Here is a 27,960-nt window from a genome sequence, read left to right on the forward strand (position 1 = left end):
TCAAACAACAACATTGATCCCTCCAGAAAACTCGCTTTTAAACGCACAAGCCACATTTGTATTTATGGTATACTTGAAAAACCGTTGTTGTAAAGGCACACTTTCGTTTTCGAAGCTGTATTTGAACGTCATGGTCCAGGCACATGGTATCAGTCATCATCTGATTATTTCAGCATGATTTGATGAGTACCAAGATAATAAGCTTGTATAGTCATTTCACTTTCAACTGTAATTATATCCTACCCCTATTGTCTTTTTCTCTAATGACGTATAGTAATTAACAACGAGTAAATGATAACTGATAGATAGTTAACTCAACAACGACGTCTTTTTTTTTATTTTCGATAATTTTTGAAATGGTTTCTCTTTGCTATGTTTTACAGCAGCTTCTGTTGTGTATGTAGTAACAATCATCGAATTTTTGTACAAGGGTAAAGTTGTTGTCATATCAATTTTCGTTTGCATTACGTTATTTTGTTGCTGTTTTTAATATTTTTTCTCGACTTGATTGACAAATGGAATGCATATGAGAAAAGAAAGAGGAGCTGACTTTTTAAAGAGAATTTTTTCGTAATAGATTTTTTTTTCTTGTGTTTTCTGGTGGTACGGAATCAAGTATTGCTCGGATTGAGTTTGTTATAATTCTACCAGAAGTCAAAGAGAATTTGTATCTTTCAGTAGTTTGTACTTTAACAATACATTGCGAATGATCAATAATATTAGATATACAGAAACCATCAATAAATGTTATGAAAAAATGGCATCACAATTTTTAAAGCCACCCATCGGTGGTCAGCGTTCAGAGCGGCGCCACTCGACACCAGTCTTTTACACCAGCTCACCGCTTCAGCAACAAGACCAGCAGCAAAATCAAGAAAAGAATCGTTATTCAAAGAGCTCTGACGATATCGGTATTCCACTACTAAGTGGTTCACCAAGCACCAACCATGGAATATTTCATGCTTTCTTTGATCGTGGAGGTGATAAAAAGCCTAAGTCACCAAACCCTTCAAGATCATCCCCAAAGATCGCACGGCGTATATTGAGAATGAGACAACCAAAAGAAACTATGAAACAAGAACCTAACACCCCACAACAAGTGACTGCTTCAACTACAAATGGTAGCGCTTCTGGCCATTCTACTGCAGGTTTTCTTTCGAAGAAAAAACGAGGCAGTATCAATAAACGACCCTTGAAAAAGACTGACTCGTATGTGTAAGCGTTTTAAATGTCTGTTTCTTAACGAGACTGTTTTCATTCGAAATTCATTGATTTTGTTTGGGTTGGTCTTTAAAAGTCTTTCTAAAAGTTGTTTGCTAGTGTAAAAGTGATCCATATTATAGACAATTACTGTGTCTATATTAAAAGCATACAGGTCCGTAGGTTTTGTCCTCATTAGTTGTGTGTTTGTTGTAGCTCTTTACAGGATTTATTGATGAGTTAAGGTTTAAGTAATATGGTATTTTCTGATCTCTGTCAATTTACTTGTGAAATCTTTTGGTCATACTTAAACTCGTAAGACATATTGTCATATTTGTCATTAAGGAAGCTCTATAAAAGTACAAATCTTATACAGACGAACTTAGGCTAAGTACAATCGATGACGTCATAATCTATCACTTTAGTGATTCAAGGTCTTTCAAGTGATGGTGTTGGATTCTTGAGTAGATCTTGATTGTCTTAAAGAGGGAACTTTTGTGGAAATTATAGTCATTTTTAAAGGATGTTTTCGAAGTAGATTAAAATTCCATTTTTCGTTTTCCTCCCTTCAAAGCCCGATGAACAAAGTAGCCTTTTGATCTTAGAATTTTCTATGATTGTTTTGTTTCAAAATGAGGTCCGTTTCAAATTGTATTTTTAGAAAAAATGGTTCCCTCATGGACCATTCGAGTTACTTCTACGACTGTACACGTGAAACCAAATCTTCCTGTTTCGAGTTCAAAATTTCCGTTTTAATTGCTTTTCCCATGACACATACTTACTCCCATTGTCATAGATAATGACGTAGGTAAATTAATTCATAGAATTTTATTTTATGCTGCTATTCAGTTTAACGGATGCAATACACTGAAGAAGTCTGCGACCACAGTCGGAGGCTCTCTTCTCGATAGCTATATACCCGAAAGTAGGGGAGAGCGCCACTCTTTCTCCCCAGATTGCACTAATAAAAGTAGTTCAATTTTGTTGTACATTCTCTTAATTTTGATTCTTTGTATTCACTGTTTTAGAATAATTAGGGTGTTAACGGAACCACCCAGATAATTGCTGACTTTAACTTTGAGGAGCCTTCGGGCCCCATTGATGTTTGATAGTTCTCGATAGATTTGGGATGAGTCATTGGACAAAATCTCTTCTCTAAAAAAAAGTCTTCCAAATCCATTTTACTTCTGCTGTTCTCCCATGTCAGTCAAAAACCACAACAGCCCTTACCTACCTAGTAAGTTTCTCTCCTTTGAGAAATTTCATTAGAGCCAAAAGTATATGGCACTTTTGGTTAGTTCATGATATTCCATAAATTTTGAAAGTTTGGGGCGATTTTATGTAAACATTTTCACAGCATATTCCTCTCCATTGTGGTTTATAGGGGTAATTTTTAACAGTATTAAATTTCAGACAATTGATAGAAAATCTCTAACATTCACTGCACATTCATGTTATGTTCATTTATTGTATAATGCTTACAGGGAAGTCATTGCACGTGCATATAATATGTAATACAAAGGAAACGGGTGTCTTCTTTCGTCCAGTGGGTTCTCTACTTTCGCTTCTGTAAGGGGTTTTCAAGTGACATGGCAAATTCTTTAACCCGTATTCTAAGATGACACCTGTGAAAGAAATTGTTGCATATCTGATCATATATCACATTTTTAACGTGAACTTTAGAAAGTATACTCTTGAATCAGAGGGCTCGCCCACAGTATCCACGACACAGTATCCATCCCGCAGTATACATTGCACAGTATACGTCAATGTGTAGTTTAGTCATTGTTGTTTTTCACGGTCCCCCAGGGTGCCTCCATAAAAATGCAACAAAAACATGCTTAGTATGATTAGATGTTTCAAGTATGACTCAACAAGAACATGTATTATTTATGAAGTTGAAGAAGACATTCAACTGCAAAATATACTCCTACAACCATGTTTTTCCATATGCTTTTCATTTTCGAATCTATTTTACTGAATGTTATTGTTGTGTTAAGTCACCGACTGTATTTCTCATTATTGTATTCTCCACGCATCTCTATTGCTTGCGTGGGTCAAAAAAAAGCCTAACTAAACTTTTCATCTGCCATTGTATATGCCCTCAAAACTACTTAAAAGGGTTATGAAACAGAACGGGAGGATAGTAGGTGTCTTTGGACACAGATTTCAGTATTCACAGGGGTTTTTGGAAAGGGGTTATGAAAAAATACTGAAATGAGTAGGGTGAAAAAAGAGGTGTGCCTTATCTTTACTTTTTGCAAAGGCGTTAACAAAGGGTACGCTCAATTAGAGAAATAATCTTGCAGAGGCTGTATTGTATGACGTCTAAAAGTCCACCAGAAGAAGTTAGATTGGATCGTTTATATCAGCTTCAAGTCACGTTGTATAATACTCGTCAAATAAAATACATCCATGACAAGATAGTGGTTTTATATCTTTACGGAATTTTGTTACGTTTGAAACACTAATAATAACAGAGCACGAAGATGTCTAGAAAGTTAGTACAGTAGAGACTTCATAACTCGAACCTCTTAACTCAAACAAGTTTTATGGTTCCTTCAATTAAGATTACCTTGCTCCATAACTCGAAATTTCCTTAACTCGAATAAATTTGTGTTCCCTGTGCGTGTTCGAGTTATGGAGATTCCACTTTATATAGGACTGTTTTATCTTTATTTTGTTGTGTCTGCATGAGATAAATCTACAGTTTGGCAGTGGGAATGCTTGAAGGTTGTCATAATGTATTGAATAGTCCTCATTCATCTCTATACTTCAATGCTCGTGAGATTGTAATTGAATTAGGGAGGATTTCTCAAACAAACTTTTTTTCACACACGCCATGTTTTGTGTTGTTACCACATGATTTTGATGAACCATAGAATTTCAATATAACGAAAAGAACAGCTTGACTGTTCTCATGCTTTTCCGATTTGCAAGAGTGGAATTTGTTTTGTAAAAATTACTGTGTTTTTATGGAATCTATTTTTATATGTAGCATAACTTGCTTACAAGTCGCAATTTTGACATGACTATTCTATCATTGGTCGGCTGCTTGGTCTTGAATTAGTTTCAGTTTGGCAAACTGGTGTAGATTGCTCATAAATATTAAATCTGATGTAGGGTCTGTTTTACCTTTTGGCACTTTTCTCTATTTTTTTAACAAGTGTAACCTTGGAATGGATGTTAGAAATACATAAAAAAAGAAACGTGAGATGATAAACTTTCACTTTTCAGGAGCTTTGTGATTTTATCCTTGAGCGAACCTGCTGACTCTTTGTGTTTTCTTTTTCCAGGAAGGCAATGTCCATGCCTCATGGCACGAATGAACCGAACGAACGTTGGATAGCGGACGCTCGCAAACAAATGATTCCTGATCGTGTAGACTGGACTGTTGCTGCTTTCAATGGTGCTCATATCTGGCTGGAAACAGATGCATCAGGTTGCTTCAGTGCAGACTGCAAAGTATTAATACATTTCACTCATTTCAAACTGGAATTTCAGCGCCATTTTTTGCTGATTCCCAATTGCCTTATAACTGCTTATAAAAGTTTTTTCTTTGGCAATAATAAAAATAGAGATTTAACTCTGTGCGATCGCCAGAAATTTAGTCATTCAAAAATTAATTTTTTTCTAGAATTTCATTGAGTTGATGTAGACTATATACGACGAAAATACAGCGTTTATTTTTTCTTCCTGTAGTTAGTAAGAATTGCGTAAGAAAAGTTTGCAAAGGTTTTTCCGATATGAAAAGGTTATTTTCGTTTCGTAATGAGACAGTACTACAATAGTCTAGCATGCTAGACGACTTAACTCAGTAAAAAATAGGAATTAGAAAACTTGTCAGGAGCATCAATATAGTCGTCTAGAATATTTTGTGCACAACAAACTTTTCATAAAAATTCTCTTTTTTCATGTTTTTGGATAACATTTTCAGGGGGTCTTGTTGGTTTGTTTTGGTTTGTTTTTTTTTCTTTCACTTAGAAATTCTCATTGGCTGAAATTTTTATTTGTTTATGTATTTTGTTGTATATGATTGTTTTCTCACCCCGCAGAAATCTGCGGGCCCTGCTGGAACTCCCGTAAGCTACGGAAACCACCTTAGCCCAGTCGTTTATTTTAACCATATCCCGACATAAAAATTTCCCGCTTTCAACAAAAACGTTATAAACGACTGGATTCCCAGTCTAGTACTACAATAGATCGATGTGCCACGGTGGTCCCCACACATGCGTGGTAGATTTGATCTAAATGATATGTAAGAATGTTATACAAAGATAGAATAACTGCGTGGTTTTGCTCAAATTTATTATTTCATAAAACGCTGAATCAATAGTCATGATAAATATTAATGATGTCATCTTTATGATGAATCGAGAGTTATAGACTTGAGGTGAGCTCAATGTAAACAATGATTACACAATCAATCAATTCAAGTTTTGTCAGATCTTTAACTTTACATTTCATGTTCCGCGAACACTGCAGTTTTAAGTTTTGCTTGTTTAAAAAACTAAAGACATACTCTTAGAGGCCTAAACTGTTTGTTCAAGGTGCCCACTTTAGTCGGCGAAGCCTAAAATCTCCGGTTTACTTTTTCCGAGTTTCCCAAGCTTTCTTAAATATGACGCGGTTTTTTTCTTGCCTTTTCACTTGAAATCATAAAGTCAACAAAATCATCTTCTGGCTAATTGAACTTGCCTCGATAAGACTGAATAAAGTATGAGTAGTAGAGTAAAAATCAGACATTTCTTTTGAAAAAACTTTTTACCTGACGTTATTGTCGCGGCATGATTCAAAATGACAGAGATGCTAACATTTTCAAAACCTCAAGTTTCTATTTTCGTTTCTCATTACTTCATTTCAGAAATCAGGACCACGGAAAAGATGTACAGCTTGTAAAGTAGTCGCTCATCAGAAATGTATCGATCAGCTGGAAAAGGTAAATATCCATTCATTCAGCATTGGCGACAGTTGATTTGCTGTTGTTGTTCCACTTACTCGTCTATGTTATGACTTTCACTACTACGTCGGTTTTCTTAATCACTGTAAAACACGCCTTTCTTAAAGCATTGTCACTGTTTATTTGCACAGATTTCACAAATCAAATGTCGACCAACTTACCGTGAAGCAACGAGAGAACTGGTACAAACAGAGGTATAAAATTTTTTTCGAAATGAGCCATTTTCGTTGTTCTGAGCCAGGGGTCTTTTTACGGCCCGGCGATCGGCAAATATCTGAATCCTGAAGCACGAAGACTGCTTATTAAGTCGTTAATATAAGTTACCCATCCTGTTACATATTCATGGTGATCAATACACTAAATTTGCTCCGAATGCAACGGCCTAGAATGCGAAAATCACTGGAGTTAATCTGTCATCCGCTGCTCTAACAAAAGTAAAGTGCTGGCTGCTGCCCTAGTCCATTTTATACCTCAATATTTTTTCCCAGGCGTGAAATTCAATAGAGGCGCTCTCATAAACGACATAGGCTCGATGACCAACCATAGCCACTATCAAATTCTTTTTTTTGGACCTACCTGGAAGTCCTATAAATTAACCGTTGTCCGTCCGTCCGTTCGTCTGTTACTAGCTTTTCTCGAGATTGGCTCATTAGTTTTTTCTGATTTTTGGCATAAAGATGCAAAATGGCAATGCCCAAAATGTGACGGAACCAGAATTTCGAAAAAAATTATTTTCCGGTCGAAAATGCCGGAAATATACTGGAAAAATTGTTTTTTTTGGCATTTTCTCAAGATTTTATCATTAGTTTTTTTCTGATTTTTTGCTCAAAGATGCGTATTAACAATGCCCAAAACATTGGCGAATCCGATTTTTGAGAAAAAATTTTTTCCGGCCGAAAATGTCGGAAATATGCCGGAAATCGCTGTTTTTCTGGATTTTCATTGGACTTTTTCCTTATAATTGGTTGTTTTTTCATTCAAAAACATTATTAATAGCAATGCCCACCATCAAGCATGTTTCAACTTTCAATAAAATTGATTTTTGAAGCCGGAACTATTTAAAAATCGCCGGAACAACCTAATTTCGCCGGAATTTCTCGTGCTGTATATTTTTTTATGAAATTTTGCACACTGATGCAAAATGACAATACCTAAAATGTGACGGAGCCCGATTTCCGAAAAAAAAAATTTTCCCGCCGAAAATGCCGGAAATATGCTGGAAAAACCGGTTTTTTGACATTTTCTCGAATTTTCATCTTTAGTTTTTTCTGATCTTTTGCAGAAAGATGCGTATTCGCAATCCTCAAAACATGACCGAGTTCGATTTTTCCGGCCGAAAATGCTGGAAATATACCAGAAATCACCGTTTTGCAGATTTTCATTGGACTTTTTCTTAATAATTCTTTGTTTTTTTCACACAAAAACATTATTGATAACAATGCCCACCGTTAAGCATGATTCAATTATCAATAAAACTGAGAACTTTCTATTTCTTTTTTCTCTGCTCCCCTTCCCTCTCCCCCATCAACAATCAATGATGAAATTTAATGCGTTATGCATTTTTGCGAAACGCTATGTTTTTTGACTGATTATTTATTCATTTTTCTTTTTATTGCTATCTAACTTTCATCATCAGGTAGGTCCATTCAGCATGTAGCTTGTTTTTTTTCAGAGCAACCCACCGCACCACTACGTCAGGCGGCGGAAACAAGAAGGGAAATGCGATTCGTGTGGAAAAGGCTTCCAGTCTATGTTATCGTACAAAACACAAAAGGAACACGTGGCCATCAGCTGTTCATGGTGTAAAAGAGCCTACCATTTGAAATCAGAATGTTCGAAAGCGTTTCTAGTGGAACCACTATGCGATTTGGGTGTTCATAAAGACATTATATTACCACCGTCATGGGTTGTCAAATTACCTCCAAGAAAAGTGAGTACAATATTAGCAGGAAACGTTATACACGGGTTTTGGAATTTGTCGGATAAAAAGATAAAAAACTAGGTAGAGTTCTTGCTTGCTTTTCTCGAAAAATATTCGAAATCTGCGTCTCATAATTCGCCATTCGGAGCCTTGACTCGGAAGATTCTTAAGTAAAAAGCCTTTTTGAAAAGCCGTCCTCGATCTCAACGTGTATATGATAGTCCCGCACATACCAATGCTATAAGTTCCTTCTGAATTATACTAGGAATAAAATTTACAGAATGATCGTCATGTTACCTTTATCGTTCTTCTGCTTTCAGTATTCACAGATGACGGGCAAACGCGGACGACAAACGAAGCGATTATCAAGTAAAGAACGACGAGCTTTTGTTGTACGTTTTTTAAAACCCTTTTTAAATCATCTAATCTTGCCATGCTTAGTTTATCATGTTTTTTGTCTTTTTTTGACTTGAAACTTTAAGATTGATTCAATCGAGTTATGAGTCTTCCATGTGAATTTCCTAACTCCTTGTCCTTTGTAAAGTTCATTTTCTTTAATATTTTTCACCATTCTTTTCGCAGATAAAACCAATCGAAAAAGACAACAAAATACCACTAATAATATTTGTTAATCCAAAAAGCGGTGGCAATCAGGTAATCATTTCCGTCGTCACAGTGTGCTGTCATTTGATTCGTGTTTTCACTCTTCACAGACTGGACTCATCTAGGTTTTTACACTATCGTTATTCCTTGGCAGGAATCCTTTTTTCAATTTGGTTTTTTTGACTCGCTTAGGGTAGTATTATCAGAACGGTTTTTTTGCGGTTTTTATTGGTCGATATTCTTCGTGGATAGACAAATAATCTATGACTTTTAGACAGTCTTTTGATTATTTTCACGGTCAGCCGCCTCGACTATCTATGAACTGAACGGAACATTGAAAGGAGCAAGGATTAAGGTGCTGGCGTTCTGACCACTCGGGAATTGCTCCCTTTCATAAGCAGTGTTTCCAACTATCTTCTACCTACCCTTACTTTTAATCATTAATTTTCTACCTCAAATCGTCAATCTGTCGATAACAAGATGGAAGAGTTATCTTTACTTTTCTTTTTAGGGCGGCCGAATACTCGAAAAATATCAATATATTCTTAATCCTAGGCAGGTAAGCGCTATCATTCCTGATTTGTTTTGAATAATTATCCCATGGCAATAACTCGGCAATGTCAGAGGTAAACTATGCAAAATAAGAAGTGTTAGCCGTCAAGAAAAAAAACATAGTTTGTGATAACCGCCTAATAAACAAGAAAAAAAATCAAAATCAAGTCTTTTCTTTGCATTTGTAGGTTTTTGATCTGTCGCAGGGTGGACCAAAATTTGCGTAAGTATTTCTGAGTGTTTCAATTAATTGATAATTTTGTTCAGAAACGTTTTTATCTGATTCCTTTTTGCTTACACACGATTCACACGTTTTCTCGGGATTACCATATATTCTGATTGTAGGATCACTTTTCCGCGTCGCTATCATCTCAAAACCTAACAGAAAAATGTGGCAATTGAGATATGTATTATTTGATTTTTCTTTCAGATTGGAGTTATATCGAAAAGTACCGAATCTTCGAATCCTCGTTTGTGGAGGGGATGGGACGGTAAGACAACAAACAACAACAACAATACATATAAGAAATTAATATACGAAACTTTCTTGATTTAAATTTAAAGAAAAACAACAAAGTTTTATTTCAAAATTGAGCAAAGCTTTTCGACTAAAAATCATCTTCAGTGCTACAAGGGATGTTAAAAATTGGAAATAAAAAAAGTTACAATTTATGTGTTTAAAAGCAATTAAATGTAGTAAAAACTGAATAAAAGTAACATCATAAATTCATCATCTTGATTTAGATTGACTTGTTTTCATGAGCTTCTTTAAGTAGTTAATTCTTTTATAATTCACCAACCAACACACGAGATCTCTTTGTTCCTGAAATTCGCCAGAATATTTTTTAGATATTGATCTCCTCCTCTCGATAAAGGTTTGAACTACTTTTAAAATACCTTCCACTTTTCACAGGGAAGAGTAGAAGAGTGTCCACCCTTGCGATACCTCTATAACTCGAATTTTCCTTGAACTCGTACAATTATTCTGACATGGGCAATTCTCCACGACTCGAACAAAGTTACGTACCATATTTATATTTGAATTATGGAGACTCCGCTACAATCGTTTAAATACGTTTTTTGATTTCAGGCGGGATGGATTCTTTCGGAGATCGACAAATTACGCATTCAACCACCACCGGCCGTCTCAATCCTTCCTCTGGGGACTGGTAACGACCTCGCACGTTTCCTTGGATGGGGTGGTGTAAGTTGAAATCTTTTATTATTGCTAAGACTTGTTTATGTCCTTCATTCCATCATTGTGTTGGTAATAATTTTGCCAAGGTTAACTGCTGAAATATTTTCACTAAGCTACTTCTTCAAAACCATTAATATTCAAAGAAAAAGTTTCTTTTTATTTATCATCTTTTTTGTATTATATTATAGTACAGTGACTTTATGTTGAAGCTTTGGTAATAAATCTTGTTCTTAATTTCTCCCTTTTTATTTAGGGTTACATGGACGAACCTCTCAGTAAAATTCTTACGCACGTCGAAGAGGGAGAAGTACAAAGACTTGATAGGTATCCATTCTGTTTTCTTTTTCCCTAGGTACTATTCTTCACTACGATACTGCTTTCATTAGGTTCAGTGTCGTATGATTTGTCCGAGATGCAATAGATCTTAGAGTCGCTCCTTATTGTTACTACTAAAAACCTGGGTGGGAGTGCTATCTTAACGAGAAATTATTTTGTTTACACTTCAGGTGGGACATTCAAGTGACAACAAACCAAGAGAAAACGGAAGAACGGCTCGAAGATGACGGCCTTAACTCTGTATCCAAGGTGAATAAAGTTTATTAGCGACTGTATTCCCACAATTTTCAAGAATTCTATTTCAGAATCTGTGTAGTTTTCCGTTTCTTTCTCTTCTGCAATTTTTATCAATTTCATTTGACTTCTTGTTCGGTCTTTAAGAAAACCAAAGGTACGTCAATCGCCTTGGTGCATCGTTTTTCTACTACCAAGGCTACGAGGTTTTCTCCAATCATGTTTATATTTGGATTTTGTTTTTAGCTACCTTTGAACGTGATGAACAATTACTTCAGTATGGGTGCAGATGCGGACGTCTGTCTCGAGTTCCACGAATCGCGCGGTAAACATCATCAATAAATATCTTTTGCACTTTGCCATTATAATAACCATTTTTTATCGAAATCTAGATATCTAATCTCCAATGTAATGATTTTCTACTTTTCACTTCTTGACTTTGCGCAGAAACAAAAATAAAATAAAACTTTTTTAGGACCTAACTACCTTATCGGCCCTTTTTACGCCGGCCCTAATTGGCGTTATTTTTGGGCACGTAGCGTATTAAGGGCCGGCGTAAAAAGGACCAAGATTTTGCAATTTTTACCTAAAAGTGGCGTTAATTTTCGATAATTATGTCTCAATTTAAAGGATTTTAGGTATGATTCGAAGACAAAAATTGTTCATTGTTTTACTCCATATCTAAGACCTCACGAAAATCAGTGATTTTGAATGGGATTTTCAACAATTTACTACCGAAACATGACATTTTAATGTAAATTTTAAACATTATTTACTAATTTGAAGCATAAGTAGCCATTTTTACAAATTTTGGCGTTATTAACGGCCCTAATTGGCGTAAGCCCAAAATTAGATTGTGGCGTAATAAGGACCGGCGTAAAAGGGGCCGGCGTAAAAAAGGCCGATAAGGTAATCAGTTTCGTGTATAAAAGCTCTTGTCAACATAGGAAATGAACTTAATTCTCTAATGTTTACTGGAACTTTTACTTAAGCGTATTGCAATCATCAATAACTCAAACATCAACGAAACAAATGTACATTTTATCTTCTTCTTCTTTTAACAGAGGCGAATCCTGAAAAATTCAATAGTCGAATAAAAAACCTTTACTTTTATGGAAGGGTAAGTAAGATCTTGCATTATTCAAAGAAGAGCTTTTGACAGTTTAGTATTACGGGATTGGGCCTTTGACCTTCATCCCAGTGGCGCCGGGTTGGACGTTTTTTTAATCGGTATGTTGGTATTTTTTTGGAATATTAACGGGTTTTCAACGGCCCTTTCTCTCATATCTTTTTTGGTAAAGCTATCAGCCTACAAATGTTTCTATCATCTTTTTTAAAGAGCCATTGGGAAACATGGGAATTCGGCTTGATATACTGCATAAAGACTATCAATGTACTTTTTATACCGGTTAGCTTGTAGCGACTTTTTCACTCAACCATCAAATCATTATTTTTAATAATAAAGCTTTACAGGTTTGCAGGCCACCGTCATTTTTGCATCCCTTTATTTACTCTTGTTTCTCCATTTCAGAAAGGCGGCGAAACAGTAATAAAACGAAAAAGCAAAGATTTGTATAAATGTATAGATAGTTTAGTTGTAAGTATAAACCATTTCACTTCCCTATGTATCGATTGACCACCCCGAAAATATTTTTTCTAATTTTTAAACTACCCTGAACTACTCCTACCTATCCGTTTGAAGTTTATTTCAATCATTTTTAAGCATTCTGATCAGGATTTTTGCTATGTTTGTTTTGCGTATATTACTGGTAATCATAGAATGATCACAGCGGCTCGAAATTATCTTTCCAACGAACAACGTCACCGTTTATTATATTTAGTCCTTTCCTTTAATTGTGCACTACTTCTTGTTTATTTAACCTTTTTCGACGTTACAGCCTATAGAAGGTCGCTCTTTGGAGTCGAGAAACTCGGTTTTTTGTTTATTTTCACACGGACCATCTTCCAGTGACTAAACTTTTGACGAAATACATAATTTTATGTGGAAAATAAACTTTAAACATCTACTGTTTATTTTTTTCAGTGCGATGGTTGCGATTTAACGGAAAAAATAAAAGACTTAAAACCACTTTGTTTAATATTTTTAAATATATCCTCGTAAGTTGAATTAGTTTTGAAACATTTTGAAAGTCTCTCACTAAAATAGTTAAACTAGAACTTTTCAAATATCGTTTTTTTTCTTTTCTAAATTGTTCACCTTGAAAAAAAAGCTCTTCAATATTCATAGTCTATAACATATTCTGAAAAAATCATTTTTCTGATTTTTTTACTAAAAGATTTAAGAATACAACGAGATTTTTAAGCCTAATACTTCAACATTTATATTCCTCTATTTCCTAGCTCAAATCTACATAGAAGCTACAGTTTTTGATTTTATTTCATTTCAATTTCTACCTTTACAGATATAGTGCTGGCACTTCACCCTGGGGAAATCCAAGTAGCGATGTAAGTAGGTGTCACTGAATCACGCACAACATAATTTTTTACGTTTAGTAACAGAGGCTGCTTCTGGTTTATTTTGAAATTTATTTTTATTTTAAACGTTTCGGCCTCAACAGGGTGCCATCATCAGTAAAAAAATGTTCTGTTATTAAATCTATTACTCAAGATGTATGGAAGGAGTGATTTATTTAAGTTTTTTACAATATTTTTTAATTCTTCTTTCATTTCAGCATTATCTACCTCAAAGTTGTGATGACGGCTACCTAGAAATAATCGGTCTAACGTCAAGAGCAATGGTAAGTTATCATAAGTTCCGTTGACTTGAGTCAACGATATATCAATAAGATTTAAATACCCTTTTAATAATAACAGGCATAACTGTTGTGAGCAATGGTGTGATTCCCTATATCTATACCACAGGCCTTTAAGTCAACCCATATAACAAAAAAAACCTTTCGATGGTCACGACAAATTTTCTATCCGTTTCATTTTTCTTCATTCACTCTAAAAATAATGATTGAAAAATAATGCCCTTCCCTTATCGGATCGTTATCAAATAGGTTAACTCTATTCTCCCGTTGTATATTGTATTGAGCATAAAAGGCTTTATTTATTGACTTTCGGTTCCACTACTCCAGATAAGATGGAGTTTTTATAAGATACTTTAATAATTTGTCATTTGAAGTAATAAAAATGCCGCGTTCTTTAGAAAAATTAACAAAATTGTTTTATTACTGGTTGATTCGGTTGGTCGAATCAAATAAGAGTTTGTAAAAACTCCATCTCGTCACTACTTCTAAACTAAATATAATAAATGCGCGAACATTTTCTAATTTTTTTTCCTTTCTACACACAGGTAACAACGCAAGTCGGTGGTCATGGTGTTCGGATTTTCCAATGTCGGTGCGCTATGCTTACTACTACTACCAAAATCTCAATGCAAGTTGATGGTGAACCTTGCAGGCTAAATCCTTCCAAAATTAAAATCAATATCAGGAATCAGGCTAACATGATTGCTAAAAAGAAGGTAGGTTGTAAGCAATAACATACTAGCGAGTTTATGTTATTTTCAGCGACGGAGACGGTTAGCTTCTGATTTGTCTAGATCCTGATGGATTGAGGACGACAGTAAATCAGCACTTTTACCGTACTAAATTTCGCGGCCCAAAACTGCAGGTTGCTCCAAATCGCTTCAGTTACACCACGCCCCACCTCAAAAGTGCAAGTACATAAAGTCGCTACTACTGATCAAGCTGTTTCCCATCCTTTCCTTTTTTTATGTATCAACAATACACGTTTGTTTCCCCGTACTTATCATCATTTACAACTCCTTAGATATTAATTTTTTCAAAGTACTACAGTTGACGCTCTCTAATTCGATCTTCAAAGGGAATTGAATTTTCATCGAATAAGGGAGCGTTTATGAGAGTTTCTTGTTGACGGGGACTTTAGATTTAATCGAATGAGGTAGCCTACCGAACAGTAGAACGTCGAATTAGAGAGCGTCAACTGCACTTTCAATTGTTAGACTGGCGCAATTTCCCGGCAATTCAGTCTATATGGAATCTTAATTCAGTATCACATTCCAGAAGAATTTTCCACTTCTTTTTCACAGCCTCATCGGTCAATATATCCAAAATCAACAGAATCAATAGAATTGATCACACCGAAAACAATTCGTACCAAACTCTACTATTTGACTTTCCAACAATACGACTCTTTGGTGAAATTCGACATTGAAGAAATCAAATCGGTAGTCCAAGAACTATGTCCTATTGAAATCGATCCTGAATTGCAACTGGATGAGTTCAGGAAAACACTGGAAACAATGAAACAGACAGGGGTAAGTATTCTACACCGCTGACTTTTATATACCTTGAACACAGTTTCTCGATCCCTGTCAAGAAAAATCTTTTATCCGGTGACTTCTGCAACTGGTACCCTAATGGTAGCTCTACTCAATGCTGGTGAAAAAAATTGAAACGGATCACTTTTCTAAAAACTCTGATTAAAGATAGCGGATATAGCTTGGTCCAGGGTATATAAAGGTCAGTGGTATGCTCGCTATTCTTCTGACATTACGTCACTTTTACAACGCCTGATTGGTTGCAAGTGATGTATTTGGGTGGAAAAACTGGAAAAGTTACCTAAAGGATTCTGCACGTATTCTGAATTTACTTTTCATCGTTCTTTCTCTTTGCTAGGAAACATTATCTTCGAAACTTCACGATGACTGGTGCTTCCTAGATGGTTAGTATAGTTATTGACTTTTGTCGCACATTTCGTGGAAAATTTTGCCAAAAGTCAGATATTTTAAAAACGTAAGATGATTGTTAAAAGAGTTCTATGCTACAAAATGCTGCTTTCTTATTTTCTAAAGAATACTTCCCACGTTCTTAATAGAGAATTCCACATTTTTTCATTTTACTTTCTTTCTTCATTTTCAGCCACGTGGACTGCCAGGATATATCGAATCGATGAAGCACAGGTATTTTTAAATCTGTTCTCGATTTATCTATTCTTGATATGCGTAAGTCATTTTTCTAGCGTCTTACACATATCAAGAATAGTCCCATCAAGCTTCATCAACTCTTCACTTATCCTGTTATAATCATTCAGTCACAACTTGAAATTCGTGAAACTTATTTTCTCAGTCCTATTAGAAATAAAATATGATAACTTTTGTAGCTGAAATTGATTGACCTTCACATTACATACTATCCTATCATCTATTCTCTCAATAACCAATCCCATGACTAAATCTTTCCGTTTCATCTCGTAGGAAATGCTATTACACGTGGGAGACATCTTGGAAGGTGGAATTTATGTATTGGATCGACTACGGAAACCCGATCAGCTGATTCCACCTGTGTAAGCCATCTTCTTCTTCTTTTTAACGAACCAACTAAAAGAGCTTATCTTTAATTTTGGTGCAATGTATTCATAGTACCCACTTTTCTACAGGTTTTTTTCTTTAAATCTTTTAAAATAGGGAGGGAGATCGAAGGATAAATCAAAGGTTTGGTTTAATACTTGATAACTCAATTTGAGGGAGGGGTTAATACCATTTAGGTCATCTCAAAACTGAAGTTTACAAAAAGTACATCATAAGCCTCCGTATAATTTCAGAATGATTCACTCCTGTGCATCTCAATATAATGTAACTTTGACCAGAAACTTTTTTGGTTCACTCCTCTTAAAAGTATTCTCAATTTTCAATTAGCATAATCCTCTTTTCACTTGATGGGGGTTTGCACTTTTTTGAAAATATTCTTTCCAGAGATACAAAACGATTAAAGAGGTGACATTAAACGAGTTAAATATTGGATTGTGGGGTATTGCCTGTGGTATTTAGAAGATTGTGTTGAATTATTAATAATTTTCATTAATTATAATCAAGAATAAAATGAATAAATTGTGATATTATAATTTTATTGGGTACTGCAATAAGGAAGGAAACATCCTCAACTGACATCCTGCTCACACGCCTTCACATATTCCTTTCCATTATTATAATAAGTACTCTTCCTTCATGTTCAACATTTCACTTCTATATTGTTTTGATGTCTAACATATATCTAAGAGAAGAAAGGAACATGCTACTTTCATAGAGAGAGTGTTTTACGTAGGTTGCTCCTTGACGGGAACTAAAATTTAGTTCGAATTATAGAAAGATTTGAATAATAGAAGTTCGAAATGGCGAGTGTCCCCTGTACCAAAATGCTCTCGTGACCTGCCCATACGAGAGAACCATTATACAATTAACAATTGGATATTACATTTTCTCATTCTTACTTTATTCTTCTTCACAGCTCATCAGTGCTTTCGAAGAGTCAACCTTCGTCACCATCACAACAACGTAACAACAACACTATCCAACAACACACCACCACACATACAACACACACAACACTGCACAACCATCTTAACAACAACACTAACACTCCACACAATGGTATGCTCAACAACCGCTGGCAATCATTAGACTTTACAAGCACCGCCGTCAACGCCAACGCAATCATGCCACCAAACACGATGTCAGCAAGTGGTAGCATGAGTAGTGATCTAGCAACTTCCAGTGGCTCAGATAGCGACTTGACGAGTGATGGGTAAGGCTGTTTCCAGTGTCTATTCTTCCCTCAAAATTTATTATTCTTGTAATTCTTTATACAATATATCTCTCCAATATGTCTACAATATATCTTGTTAATAAGGGTAGGTGGTTGCCACGTATCTTAACGTATAATAACTAGAAAAGCTTATTTCATTTTGTTGATTTTCGTCAAAAATATCATACAGTTTCTCTGTGTTCCCATCTCTTCAATTAAATTGTATTATCAATTTTCTCCTTAACAACTCGAGGGTTATCATAATATCTTTCCTACTTTTTTCAGCCTCTCATCAGACATCAGTCCAACGAGTACTTTGGTACCTCAATCCAGCATGATCGGATACGAAAGTGAATTTCAGTAAGTTGAATCCATTGAAATTTAAAACTTTAGGCTATCATTCAAAACACAAGATATGCTGTGGTTGTCTCACCACTACCTTTAATTGACTTTCCCCTTCATTTAAAAATTGGTCCTCTAAAAAGGCTAATCTTCTTCGTTCAAAATTTTAATGTCTTACATTTTACCCTGGAATCATTATCCATTATTGAATCATTTTTAACGTTTTTTACTTCTTCGTATCTTTCAGACCACCCATCGACCAAACAGAGAAGAATAAGCGTAAGTGAAAAGATTTTTGGTAGCAATAAAAACTAATAGAAAAATCTTTGATGAATCCTCGTTTTGAATTTTGAACGTTTTGTCTAAATTTGATTATGGTAGTTCAAGTGCTGACACGAGATCCGACAATTCCTTTCACTCATGAAGAATCCCAGTGAGATAAAATCTCGAAACACGAAGAACTGTTCTACAATGCATCTTTCGAAGGGACTGGTAATTAAGTTACAAGGAAAATTTGTTCTATACACATGGTATTTTAAGGCTGCTTCCAAAACAAACCAAGCAAACCTCTGCCAAAACTCCATTTCACATGAGAGACATTTCCATGGATCTCTGCGGTGGAGTTCAAATTATTTTTAGCATTCGAATAGCTTGACTAAATCGAGGTTAAATTATCATTTGAATGCAACGGTATCTTACATTTTCTACAAGAGCGCTCTTACACTTGTGTTTTCGATACTGGCGTTGAATTTTCCTTGCGTCTTTGTCATCATTCTCCTCGAAAACTGATTGCGCTGCTAAGGTTCGATATGTAATTCACCACACTGTACTGATTTTACAAGTATTAACCTTCGTAGTATTATGATACTATTTTTTTATCAAATTTTAATTTTTTGTATTTTTCAGTATTTTTGGAGGCTGCAAGGACAGGTTTCGCATCAAGGGTAAGTCCATTTTGTTGAAATTAAAAGTTACGATTCTTAACGGGGAATTCTTGTATTTATGTTCCTTCTTTTGGTATGTGTAAAAGGTATACTAAATATCGGTATTTGTACTTAAGAAAGTCTGCGAACACAGACGGAGACAACCCGAAGGCTCCTCTTTCGATAGCTATCAATGCGAATGTAGGGGAGGGCACCACTCTTTTCCCTGGATTGTTCCACTTAATCTTGATCCTTCTCTGGATTGCTAAGCATTAAGCAGAGGGACACCAAGTACCATTTTGTACTAAGTACGTAGTCTTCTGGTACCCAAGTCTATGCATCGTAGCCGAATGCTCTAACTTCGCTATTTGTACTTAATATTTTCGAGGATAATAATTCGAAATTGCTTTTTCTCTATAGTTCAAACAGCTACACGAGAGTGGAGCCAAGCTGACGGTTTGTGATTCTGCTGGCAGAACACCATTACATTTGGCGTCAAGGAATGGCTATAAAAATATCGTCGAGTATATCCTTGAAAGAGGTATCCAATTGTCTCTAACCATTCTTTTTTCGATACCACTCTGCTCTAGAGGTGTAGCGCGAGGCATTTAAAACCATTGGAGTCTCTTAAAAGTAACCTATTACCTGGGGATGATTGTTAGCTTGATGCTCCAGAACATTGCTTCCTGCGATGCAATTTTCGTCAAAAGTTTTGAGAAAACTAGTCTCCGACATATTTATGAGATTGTTGTCACCTTTTTACATTTGCGCAGCCTTGTTGGATGAAAATGTTTGACGTTTTCGCGCAAATGACTTATCTTTTTCACCCTTTTTTACGTGGCTTTTTCACCCTTATGAAACTTGACTTCATTTACGCCGACCTTTAAATAAAACAATATAAGTAGTAATCGCCAAAGCATCACTCAGATGGACTAGGCTTGAACCAATTAATTCTTTTTTTTCAGTACCGCTAGCAGTAGTGGACATCATGGACCAAGAAAAAGGTCAAACCGCTCTCCATATTGCTGCATCCACCAAACGAAGGACGATATGTCGTCTACTGGTTCGTAAAGGAGCTTCACTGTTCAGAGCAGACCTCGAGGTAAGCTCCCATTCGATTTCAACATTCGGCTCTTTGGTTTTGGCATTGGGTTTTTAAGTCCAATTTTGTACTTTCCCCTATAGAAACAAACTAGTTTCATTTTTTGAAAATATTTGAGGCCTGGGACCAGCCTAAACCAGACGAAAACTTCGGAGTAGCCTGGCAACTTAAAAGATGGCGAATTTGGATGAACTTTGTTGTGCATGTTCCTGGGGTGAATATCTGGGTCGATGTCTTTTTCTCATTTTCTTGAAATCTAAATTTTGGGTGTTACATGAAAAATGATTGACATTGGTAGATATAAATTGGATTTGGAAAGCATTTTTGCAAACGAAAGTCCGTTTAGTCTGTTGTTTTTTTTGTTCGAGGGTTTCATACGAGCTCTTGCCATCACTCTATAATTTGTGTATTTACAATCGGGCTTTTGAGTTGGTTGAAAAGATACTGTACTTGAGCAAAGTGCATTGCGCACATTCGACAACGAAACCATATTAAAAGAGAAAGTCTCCTGGAAGAAGTTTTTAGTATTTATTTTCATACTACTGTAATGGTTAACCACTGAACCTTCTACAATAATCGGATAACACAAAAGTCTCGAGCGTCACAAATTCGTGATGACATACTTCCATTGACACTTTATTAATACATTTCGCAATCTCATGTACTGCAGACACAAAGTAGTTTCTCGTATTTAAGTACACTATTATTATTGGAAAGCTCTGTTCAAAAACAAATGAGATGTGAATCTGCAAGCTTTTTTTAATCGATCAAATTTCAAAGCTAGCGTGTTTATTTCAGAAATTCAAATGTCAAAGACTGGCTGTTAAAGTCTTGTTCACAATTCCTGTCCATGCTTAAAAACTTTCATTATTTTCGTCAAAACGTTTGTTTTTCCTCATCAAGGCAGAACTCACTGTTATAAGTGTAGAAGAATAAATAAACTCATTCACGATTGATGAAAGGTCTTATCGTTGTTGATCCATCCTTTGAAACTGTGTGTGATGTATGCTATCCCCATGCGTTATTTGCATAGTAGTAAGAGACTTTGTGGATAGCTTCATGAAATGTTATTTTTTGTAACTTTGTGCTTGAGCTTCAAGCGGTATTTTTTAATCAGTATGGTTATATTTTAAAAAGCAACTCCTATTACATTTTTTGGACCTACCCCAGTGGAGGTCCTATAAATTAACCTGTGTTTGTTCGTCCGTCCGTCCGTCCGTTCGTTCGTTCGTTCGTTCGTTCGTTCGTTCGTTCGTTCGTTCGTCTGTTACCAACTTTTCTCAGGATTGAATCATAGGAATCTTTTGATTTTTGGTACAAAGGTGCAAAATGGTGGTGGCCAAAATGTGACGGAGCCCGGTGGAGGTCCTATAAATTAACCTGTGTTTGTTCGTCCGTCCGTCCGTCCGTTCGTTCGTTCGTTCGTTCGTGACGGAGCCCGATTTTCGAGAAAAAAAATTTTTGGGCCAATTTTTGGGCCAAAAAACAGCTAAAAAAAGGGTTTTTTATCTGAAAAAGCTAATTAAAATTCAGAAAACGCGTGTCAAACTAAAAATCAAAAACATTCAAACAGAGCGAGAAATCATTTTCACCAACTTAACGCAACAAGGACAAAAGTTGAAAACCAACAAAACAAAACAGCGACAAACCTTAAAACCAACAACAATAACAAAATAAAAACAAAGAACCAAAAAGTAACAACCCACAAAAAAACAATCTTACAATAGACAAACAATCAATATAAATCTACAAATTTAGCGGAGAGAAAACCGGTAAGTGAATTTAAAGAAAGTTGAGAAATAAATGGAAAGCGGATAGATGAAGACCAAAGTCTGGCATCAGGTGTGGCCATGAGTAAGCTTGCCCTGCTACTCTAGAGTCACCCGTCATCTAACGAAAGGTTAGAAAGTGTTGCAATCACAATCTAGAAAAGAAAAGATTTAGAAAGAAAGACGCATAATCGAAAAGTTTGAAAAGTTGGCCCAGAGCCCGGTTCGGCGTGCCGTATCCGAGTGGCCGTACGAAAGGAAAAGAAGAAGGAAATGAGGACTTCAAACAAAAAACACACAAATTTATATCAATACGCGTGAACTTCTTTAACCAAATTTTTTACTAATGTGAGTTGCTAATTCACATATCCTGCAAACAAGTGGAGCGCTACCAACCACTAGACTTTCTAATAAGTTCAAGCGAGACATTCACAATTTTCAAACTAAAAATGTTAAAATAAAACGACAAATCCGATAAATGTTTTAGATGATGATGATAATTAAATAAAACTAGAGAAGACTTTCTAAGAATAGTGTTATATTGCTAGCAAGGGGATGGAATACCTGCTGGCGTCCATATATTTTTTTCAATGTCTTTTGTAAACGAAAGACTTTTCCGCCTTGTTTCAAAGCACGGTCCATTAAAACTCTACCCGCCAAGCTAAAATTTTCCAAAGATGAACTAACCCGTGCTATCCGGATGATTTCAGCACCAAAACAAGAGTAAAACATGGTTGAAGGCAAATTACTAGTGCAAAAAGGAAGACGTACAATCTCAAAGGAAAAACTGTCCCTTTTATCAAAAAGTCTAACATCTAGACGACCGTTGATGTTTCTCAATTCAATGTCTAAAAAAGTAATTCGATCACCAGAACTTTCAAGATTTAATTTTAATTCTGGAGGATAAATTGACTCAAAATTTTCCAAGAAGAGATTGTTATCGTTGATGGTAAGAAGGTCATCTATAAAACGAAATGTGTTGCTAAATCGTCTGGCTTTTTGAAGATTTTCTTTTTTCAAGCTTTTGATCCACTTCGACTCAAAATGATAAAGGAAAAGATTAGCCATAAATGGGGCTGGGTCCGACCCCATCGGTATCCCAATGATCTGACGAAAAATATTAACCCCAAAAGTGAAATAAGAATTCCCCATAAGATATGAGAGGGCCTCCTTGAAAAGATCTTTTGAAAATTTTACACCGGCATTACTTTTCTTTGTCACCCATCTTGCACTAGTACCAGAAACAGAAATCACATCATTAGCACCTCCTTGAAAACAAAAATCAGAAAGAGTGTTCAACACATCAAGTAAACTTTCGTGTGGAATTTTGGTATAAAGGGTTGAAAAGTCAAACGTGGCCATAGATCTAAAAGAACCTCGCTTGTTCAATTTGTTAATGCATTTGATAACATCGGCATTGTTTTGAATAACCCAAAATGTTTTGACACTTGAATAGAAAAAAGATTTAGCATTATAGTTTTCTATCTGACGAAAGAATAATTTCAGAATTTTTTTAATTGCTTTAGAAAGCGGCTTAGACTTTGTGAAAAATTGGATCATTAATCTTTTCTGATTTTTGGACCTACCGGGAGGTCCTTTAATTTGACCGTTGTCCGTTCGTCTGTTACAAGCTTTTCTCGGGATTGGCTCATTAGTTTTTTTTAATTTTTTGCACAGTGATACAAAATGGCAATGCCTGAAAAGTGACGGAGCCCGATTTTTGAAAAAAATTTTTGGGGGGCAAATTTGGGCCAAAAACTACCTAAAAATAAGGTTTTTTGGACTTTGTGCAAAATTGCTTCATTAGTTTTTCCTGATTTTTGGCAGAAAGATAGAGTGCAAGGTACCCTAAAATGTGGCTGAAGTAATTTTTCTCGGAAAATTTTTTTTCGTCGTCAAATACGGATTTTCGCTTTTTTGGGGAAATTCCCTTTTACCATTTTCCTGTTAGCAGCTTTTCTCGGGATTGGCTCATTAGTTTTTTTTAATTTTTTGCACAATGATACAAAATAGCAATGCCTGAAAAGTGACGGAGCCCGATTTTTGAAAAAAATTTTGGGGGGCAAATTTGGGCCAAAAACTACCTAAAAATAAGGTTTTTTGGACTTTATGCAAAAATTGCTTCATTAGTTTTTGATTTTTGGCAGAAAGATAGAGTGCAAGGTACCCTAAAATGTGGCTGAAGTAATTTTTCTCGGAAAATTTTTTTTCGTCGTAAAAATACGGATTTTCGCTTTTTTGGGGAAATTCCCTTTTACCATTTTCCTGTTAGCAGCTTTTCTCGGGATTGGCTCATTAGTTTTTTTTAATTTTTTGCACAATGATACAAAATAGCAATGCCTGAAAAGTGACGGAGCCCGATTTTTGAAAAAAAAATTTGGGGGGGGGCAAATTTGGGCCAAAAACTACCTAAAAATAAGGTTTTTTGGACTTTATGCAAAATTGCTTCATTAGTTTTTCTTGATTTTTGGCAGAAAGATAGAGTGCAAGGTACCCTAAAATGTGGCTGAAGTAATTTTTCTCGGAAAATTTTTTTTCGTCATAAAATTTTCAAAAAAAGACGACCAAGTTACACAATGATAAAAGAAAATAAATCAGACGTTTTTGCATTCTAAAACTTATTGTGTTTAATCAATAAAAAAAGTAAAATGTAGAACACCTACTTTTATCTGATTTTGATCAACAGGTAGGTCCATTCAGCATGTTGCTTGTTTTGTATGAAAGTAGGGTACCATCATAGGTAAAAGATGGCTCAAGCAGATTTTTGCAAAAAATTTTGTTGGCTCAAAAAACGCATGTTTATCTATAAGAATCACTATTAATAAGCATACATCAATGTTCTTAGTCAAATTACTAATTTTTTTTATGAGATAGATGTCTCTTTTGCTCACAAGGGCTTACTTTTAGAGAGTATGTGTGTTTAGACATGAAATTTTGGTTGCTTAGTGTGTTTTTATAGAAAAACTGGCCAAATTCGATATTTTTTATAAGCACATCATCAATTACTTAGGTATTAGCTTTTCTCGAGATAGGCTCTTTCATTCTTTATGATTTTTTGCACAAAGATGCATAACTTTAAACCCTCAAATGTGACGGAGCCTGATTTTCGAAAATAAATGTTTTTGGGCAAATTTGGGCCAAAAAACGGCTTAAAAAAGGGTTTTTTTGGACTTTGTGAAACATTGGATTATTTTTTTTTTCTGATTTTTTACATGAAAGTAGCTAAAAGATGGCTCAAGCAAATTTTCGTAAAAAAAGAAGTTTTCAACTAAAAAACGCATCTTTATTTATAAGAATCACTATTAATAAGCATACATGTTCTTAGCCAAATTACTCAATTTTTCAATGAGAAGATATTTTTTTTTGCTCACGAAGTCTTGAATATGAAAGATTATTTCAAGAGCATGAAATTTTGGTTTCTAAACGTTTTTTTTATAAGAAACAAACGACTAATTTTGATAGATCGTCACTATTTGTGTTCTGAATGATTGTTTAACGGTCATGCTTACGTAGATATCAATTATATTTGTTAAATGCATAACCAGGTAGGTCCATAAAAGTATCACTTGTTTTCTATAAACATAACGTTTGTAAGCATATACAGGCTCAGTTTTTGGTATCAAAACAATGGCTCTCTTGTTAAGAACAATAGAATGATAAGCGTAATGCGAGCCTGATATAGGGGCAGACATTTGCTTATAAAAAAAACATGTATAGGAAGAAACGTTTAATGCTGGTATTTTACGAGACTATTTTAAAGTAGGGGCTTTAAAATCTATTGGTAAGGTCCAGTCCTACACGACGACTTTATTTTTGCTCAGGCCTTCTCTTTGGATGCATTGGATGTTTCACCAAGCTTGGTCAAAAATGTCTAGCTCGTCTTTTTAATTTCAATAGCGCCTCGTAAAACAATTTGACATGCATTTTGTAAAAAGTGAATGTGATGAAAACATCCGTTCGTCCTCTTTTGATCTCAGTGATTGTTTATTTCTATTTTTGTTTGTTTTCAGGGGAACACACCACAACAATTAGCAATGAAGTCCTCCGATAACGAGCTGGCCAAGTTCCTACAAAGTAAGACGTTATACATGCATCTTTACAGAATAATCGTTCACAGGAACAACTCTTTCGTATTCATTAGCCTTTCGTTCTTCTCGACCTTCTTTATGAGCAGCAGAAAGTTGTTTGGAAGACTTAAGGTGTCGATATTTTTTTTGAAGATTATTCTAGCATTAAAACCACTTCTCATGACATCAGTGACCTAATAAGATAATATCTTCTTGATTGGAATAACAAAAAATTTGAGAGTTTTGGAGGACGTCATGTTTTCTTTCTTTTTGCGTCAACACTTCAACAGTTATTATTTATTCTCAAAACATTACAAAACGTACCAAAAATCTTTCTAATACGTAGTCAAGGGATATTTCACCTACATTTTCACGGGCTGAGTGCTCTGGTAACATTTTTAACTTTCTTTTTGCACTTAAAACAAGTTTCATACATGTTTAACAGACCCCAAACCATACCTTGGTTTTTGAATTTCCTAGAAGTCTGTCCACGTGAAGTGCTTGTCAAAAGTTGCATTAGTTGATTCGATTCGTGAACAGGCAGGCGAAAAATCACTTCTAATACAAAAACAATATTGTGGCTAGTGCTTCTACGCTAAATTACAAATTTACAATATAAACGAAAATTACCACAATGTTAGAAATTGGCGGCAAGTCATTCGACAATTCCCATTTAAGGTTTAATCAAGAAGAAAAATGTTGTGACCTCATTTTCGTATTTCCTTGCTAATGGCAGAGCTTTTTTCGGCTTTCCTTCTTGCGATCAACTTTTTTGGACATCATCATAAAAACCCATTTTGCTTACCTCGTGTACTTCCGTTAGAAATGATACTTCTCTTAATTACCGTGAGGAAGTTGAACCGCGAAACTTCGTAATTGAGCCTTAAGGTATTTTATAGGCATGAATCTATATAACTTTATTCCGAACATAATAAGCAAACGCGAACAAAACTCGAGGAACTTTCTACGTTAACGTGCCACCTAAGAATACATGGAAAATCTTCTAGAATATGCTTACCGAACAATTCGATGAGAAATTTTGAATTGGTTAGATTGAGATTGTAATAGTAGCATGTTCTTACTGAAAATTCTTTTGACCATAATTTCGTAGTCTCGTTATATGATGTTGAATTCAATCGATTTTATTGTCTTATTTAGAAGAGGAGCAGTTACAGTTAATTGCTGCTGACGACCATGAGACAGCTGTGTAATGATTGGTGGATATTCCCATTCTCACGATTTGATTGGATGACAGGTCCCCATCCCTTGCTTCTGATTGGTCCGTTTGATCACCCTCTCAATGGTGATTGGTTGACAGGAAAACTTCGCACAAATTGAAGGTGATTTCAGAAGGTAGAAAGATGATTTACCATGTTATATATGGTTTTAAAAGACAGCCTTTTGATGCCCAGACAATGACGCCCTAAATCCGCCCCATGGTGTAAATTTCTTTCAAAGGGCGTCCAAGCCAAAGTATTGTGGGGCCGCCATGGTAGCTACAACAATAATTTCATAACTCTGGAAGTACTATGAATTTTGTACGATGACAAGATAACCAGGACATACTTGTAAAAAAATTGACTAGATTTTTTTGATCCGACAGTTTTTGCAGTGCAGTGCGCGGCTAAAATGTCGTCTATTTTTGGTAGAGAAAAAGTTCTTTTAATGTGCATAAAATTAATGTTGGAAAAAAAAGTAAGATAGAAGAATATTTCAACATTTATTATTTCTACATATTTAGCTTTTAGTCATTATGTTAATTTTTTTGCAATTCTTTTCGTTTGTTTATTTTTTTTTTGTCAATGACCTTTCTATTAATTTACTTTTCTCCCTTTTACCTCATTATTTTCCTGCAAAAATCATTAGACTAATTGTTTTGGGCAAAACATTTACTAATATTAATTGGCCTTCTTGAACTCTGAACTAAATAATTTGCTAGTCCCAAAAGCTCATCGCCAGCAATTTATTATGATACCTGACTTCAATGAATTCCTTAGATTTTTTCCAAGACTGGCATGAATTTCACGTTTTTGTATTGTACTTTGCTATAATATTATTTTTTTAATTTCATATTAACTTAATTATTGTTATATTATATATATTATATGTTTGCTACGTCATTATTATTGTTATTATTATTATTATCATCGTGCTTTCTTTATAAATACAAATTACACACTA

General features: G+C 35.1%; 1 protein-coding gene across 2 annotated transcripts; it reads left to right on the forward strand.

Annotated features, from left to right (window-relative positions):
* The first annotated feature begins 352 nt into the window (after nucleotides 1–352).
* On the forward strand, nucleotides 353–27,960 carry LOC136818256 (diacylglycerol kinase zeta-like). 2 transcript variants are annotated; one of them, XM_067074633.1, is made up of 32 exons: nucleotides 353–1,209; nucleotides 4,497–4,665; nucleotides 6,065–6,139; nucleotides 6,292–6,354; nucleotides 7,833–8,090; nucleotides 8,402–8,473; nucleotides 8,664–8,735; nucleotides 9,196–9,243; nucleotides 9,425–9,459; nucleotides 9,667–9,727; nucleotides 10,327–10,440; nucleotides 10,688–10,758; nucleotides 10,941–11,019; nucleotides 11,251–11,329; nucleotides 12,069–12,124; nucleotides 12,536–12,601; nucleotides 13,049–13,122; nucleotides 13,428–13,470; nucleotides 13,698–13,763; nucleotides 14,324–14,494; nucleotides 15,083–15,310; nucleotides 15,672–15,717; nucleotides 15,915–15,955; nucleotides 16,250–16,338; nucleotides 17,280–17,576; nucleotides 17,862–17,936; nucleotides 18,166–18,197; nucleotides 18,825–18,862; nucleotides 19,262–19,382; nucleotides 19,807–19,943; nucleotides 25,723–25,786; nucleotides 26,938–27,960. In XM_067074633.1, the coding sequence occupies exons 1-32, from the start codon at nucleotides 707–709 to the stop codon at nucleotides 26,988–26,990; spliced, it is 3,396 nt and encodes a 1,131-aa protein (XP_066930734.1). In that variant the 5' UTR covers nucleotides 353–706; the 3' UTR covers nucleotides 26,991–27,960. The 2 variants fall into 2 exon arrangements, with proteins under 2 accessions (XP_066930734.1, XP_066930733.1); XM_067074632.1 differs by having other exon boundaries at nucleotides 396–1,215.

Source organism: Clytia hemisphaerica, unplaced genomic scaffold (assembly GCF_902728285.1).
Source record: "Clytia hemisphaerica strain Z4C2 unplaced genomic scaffold, Clytia hemisphaerica genome assembly, whole genome shotgun sequence".
NCBI lineage: Eukaryota > Metazoa > Cnidaria > Hydrozoa > Leptothecata > Clytiidae > Clytia > Clytia hemisphaerica.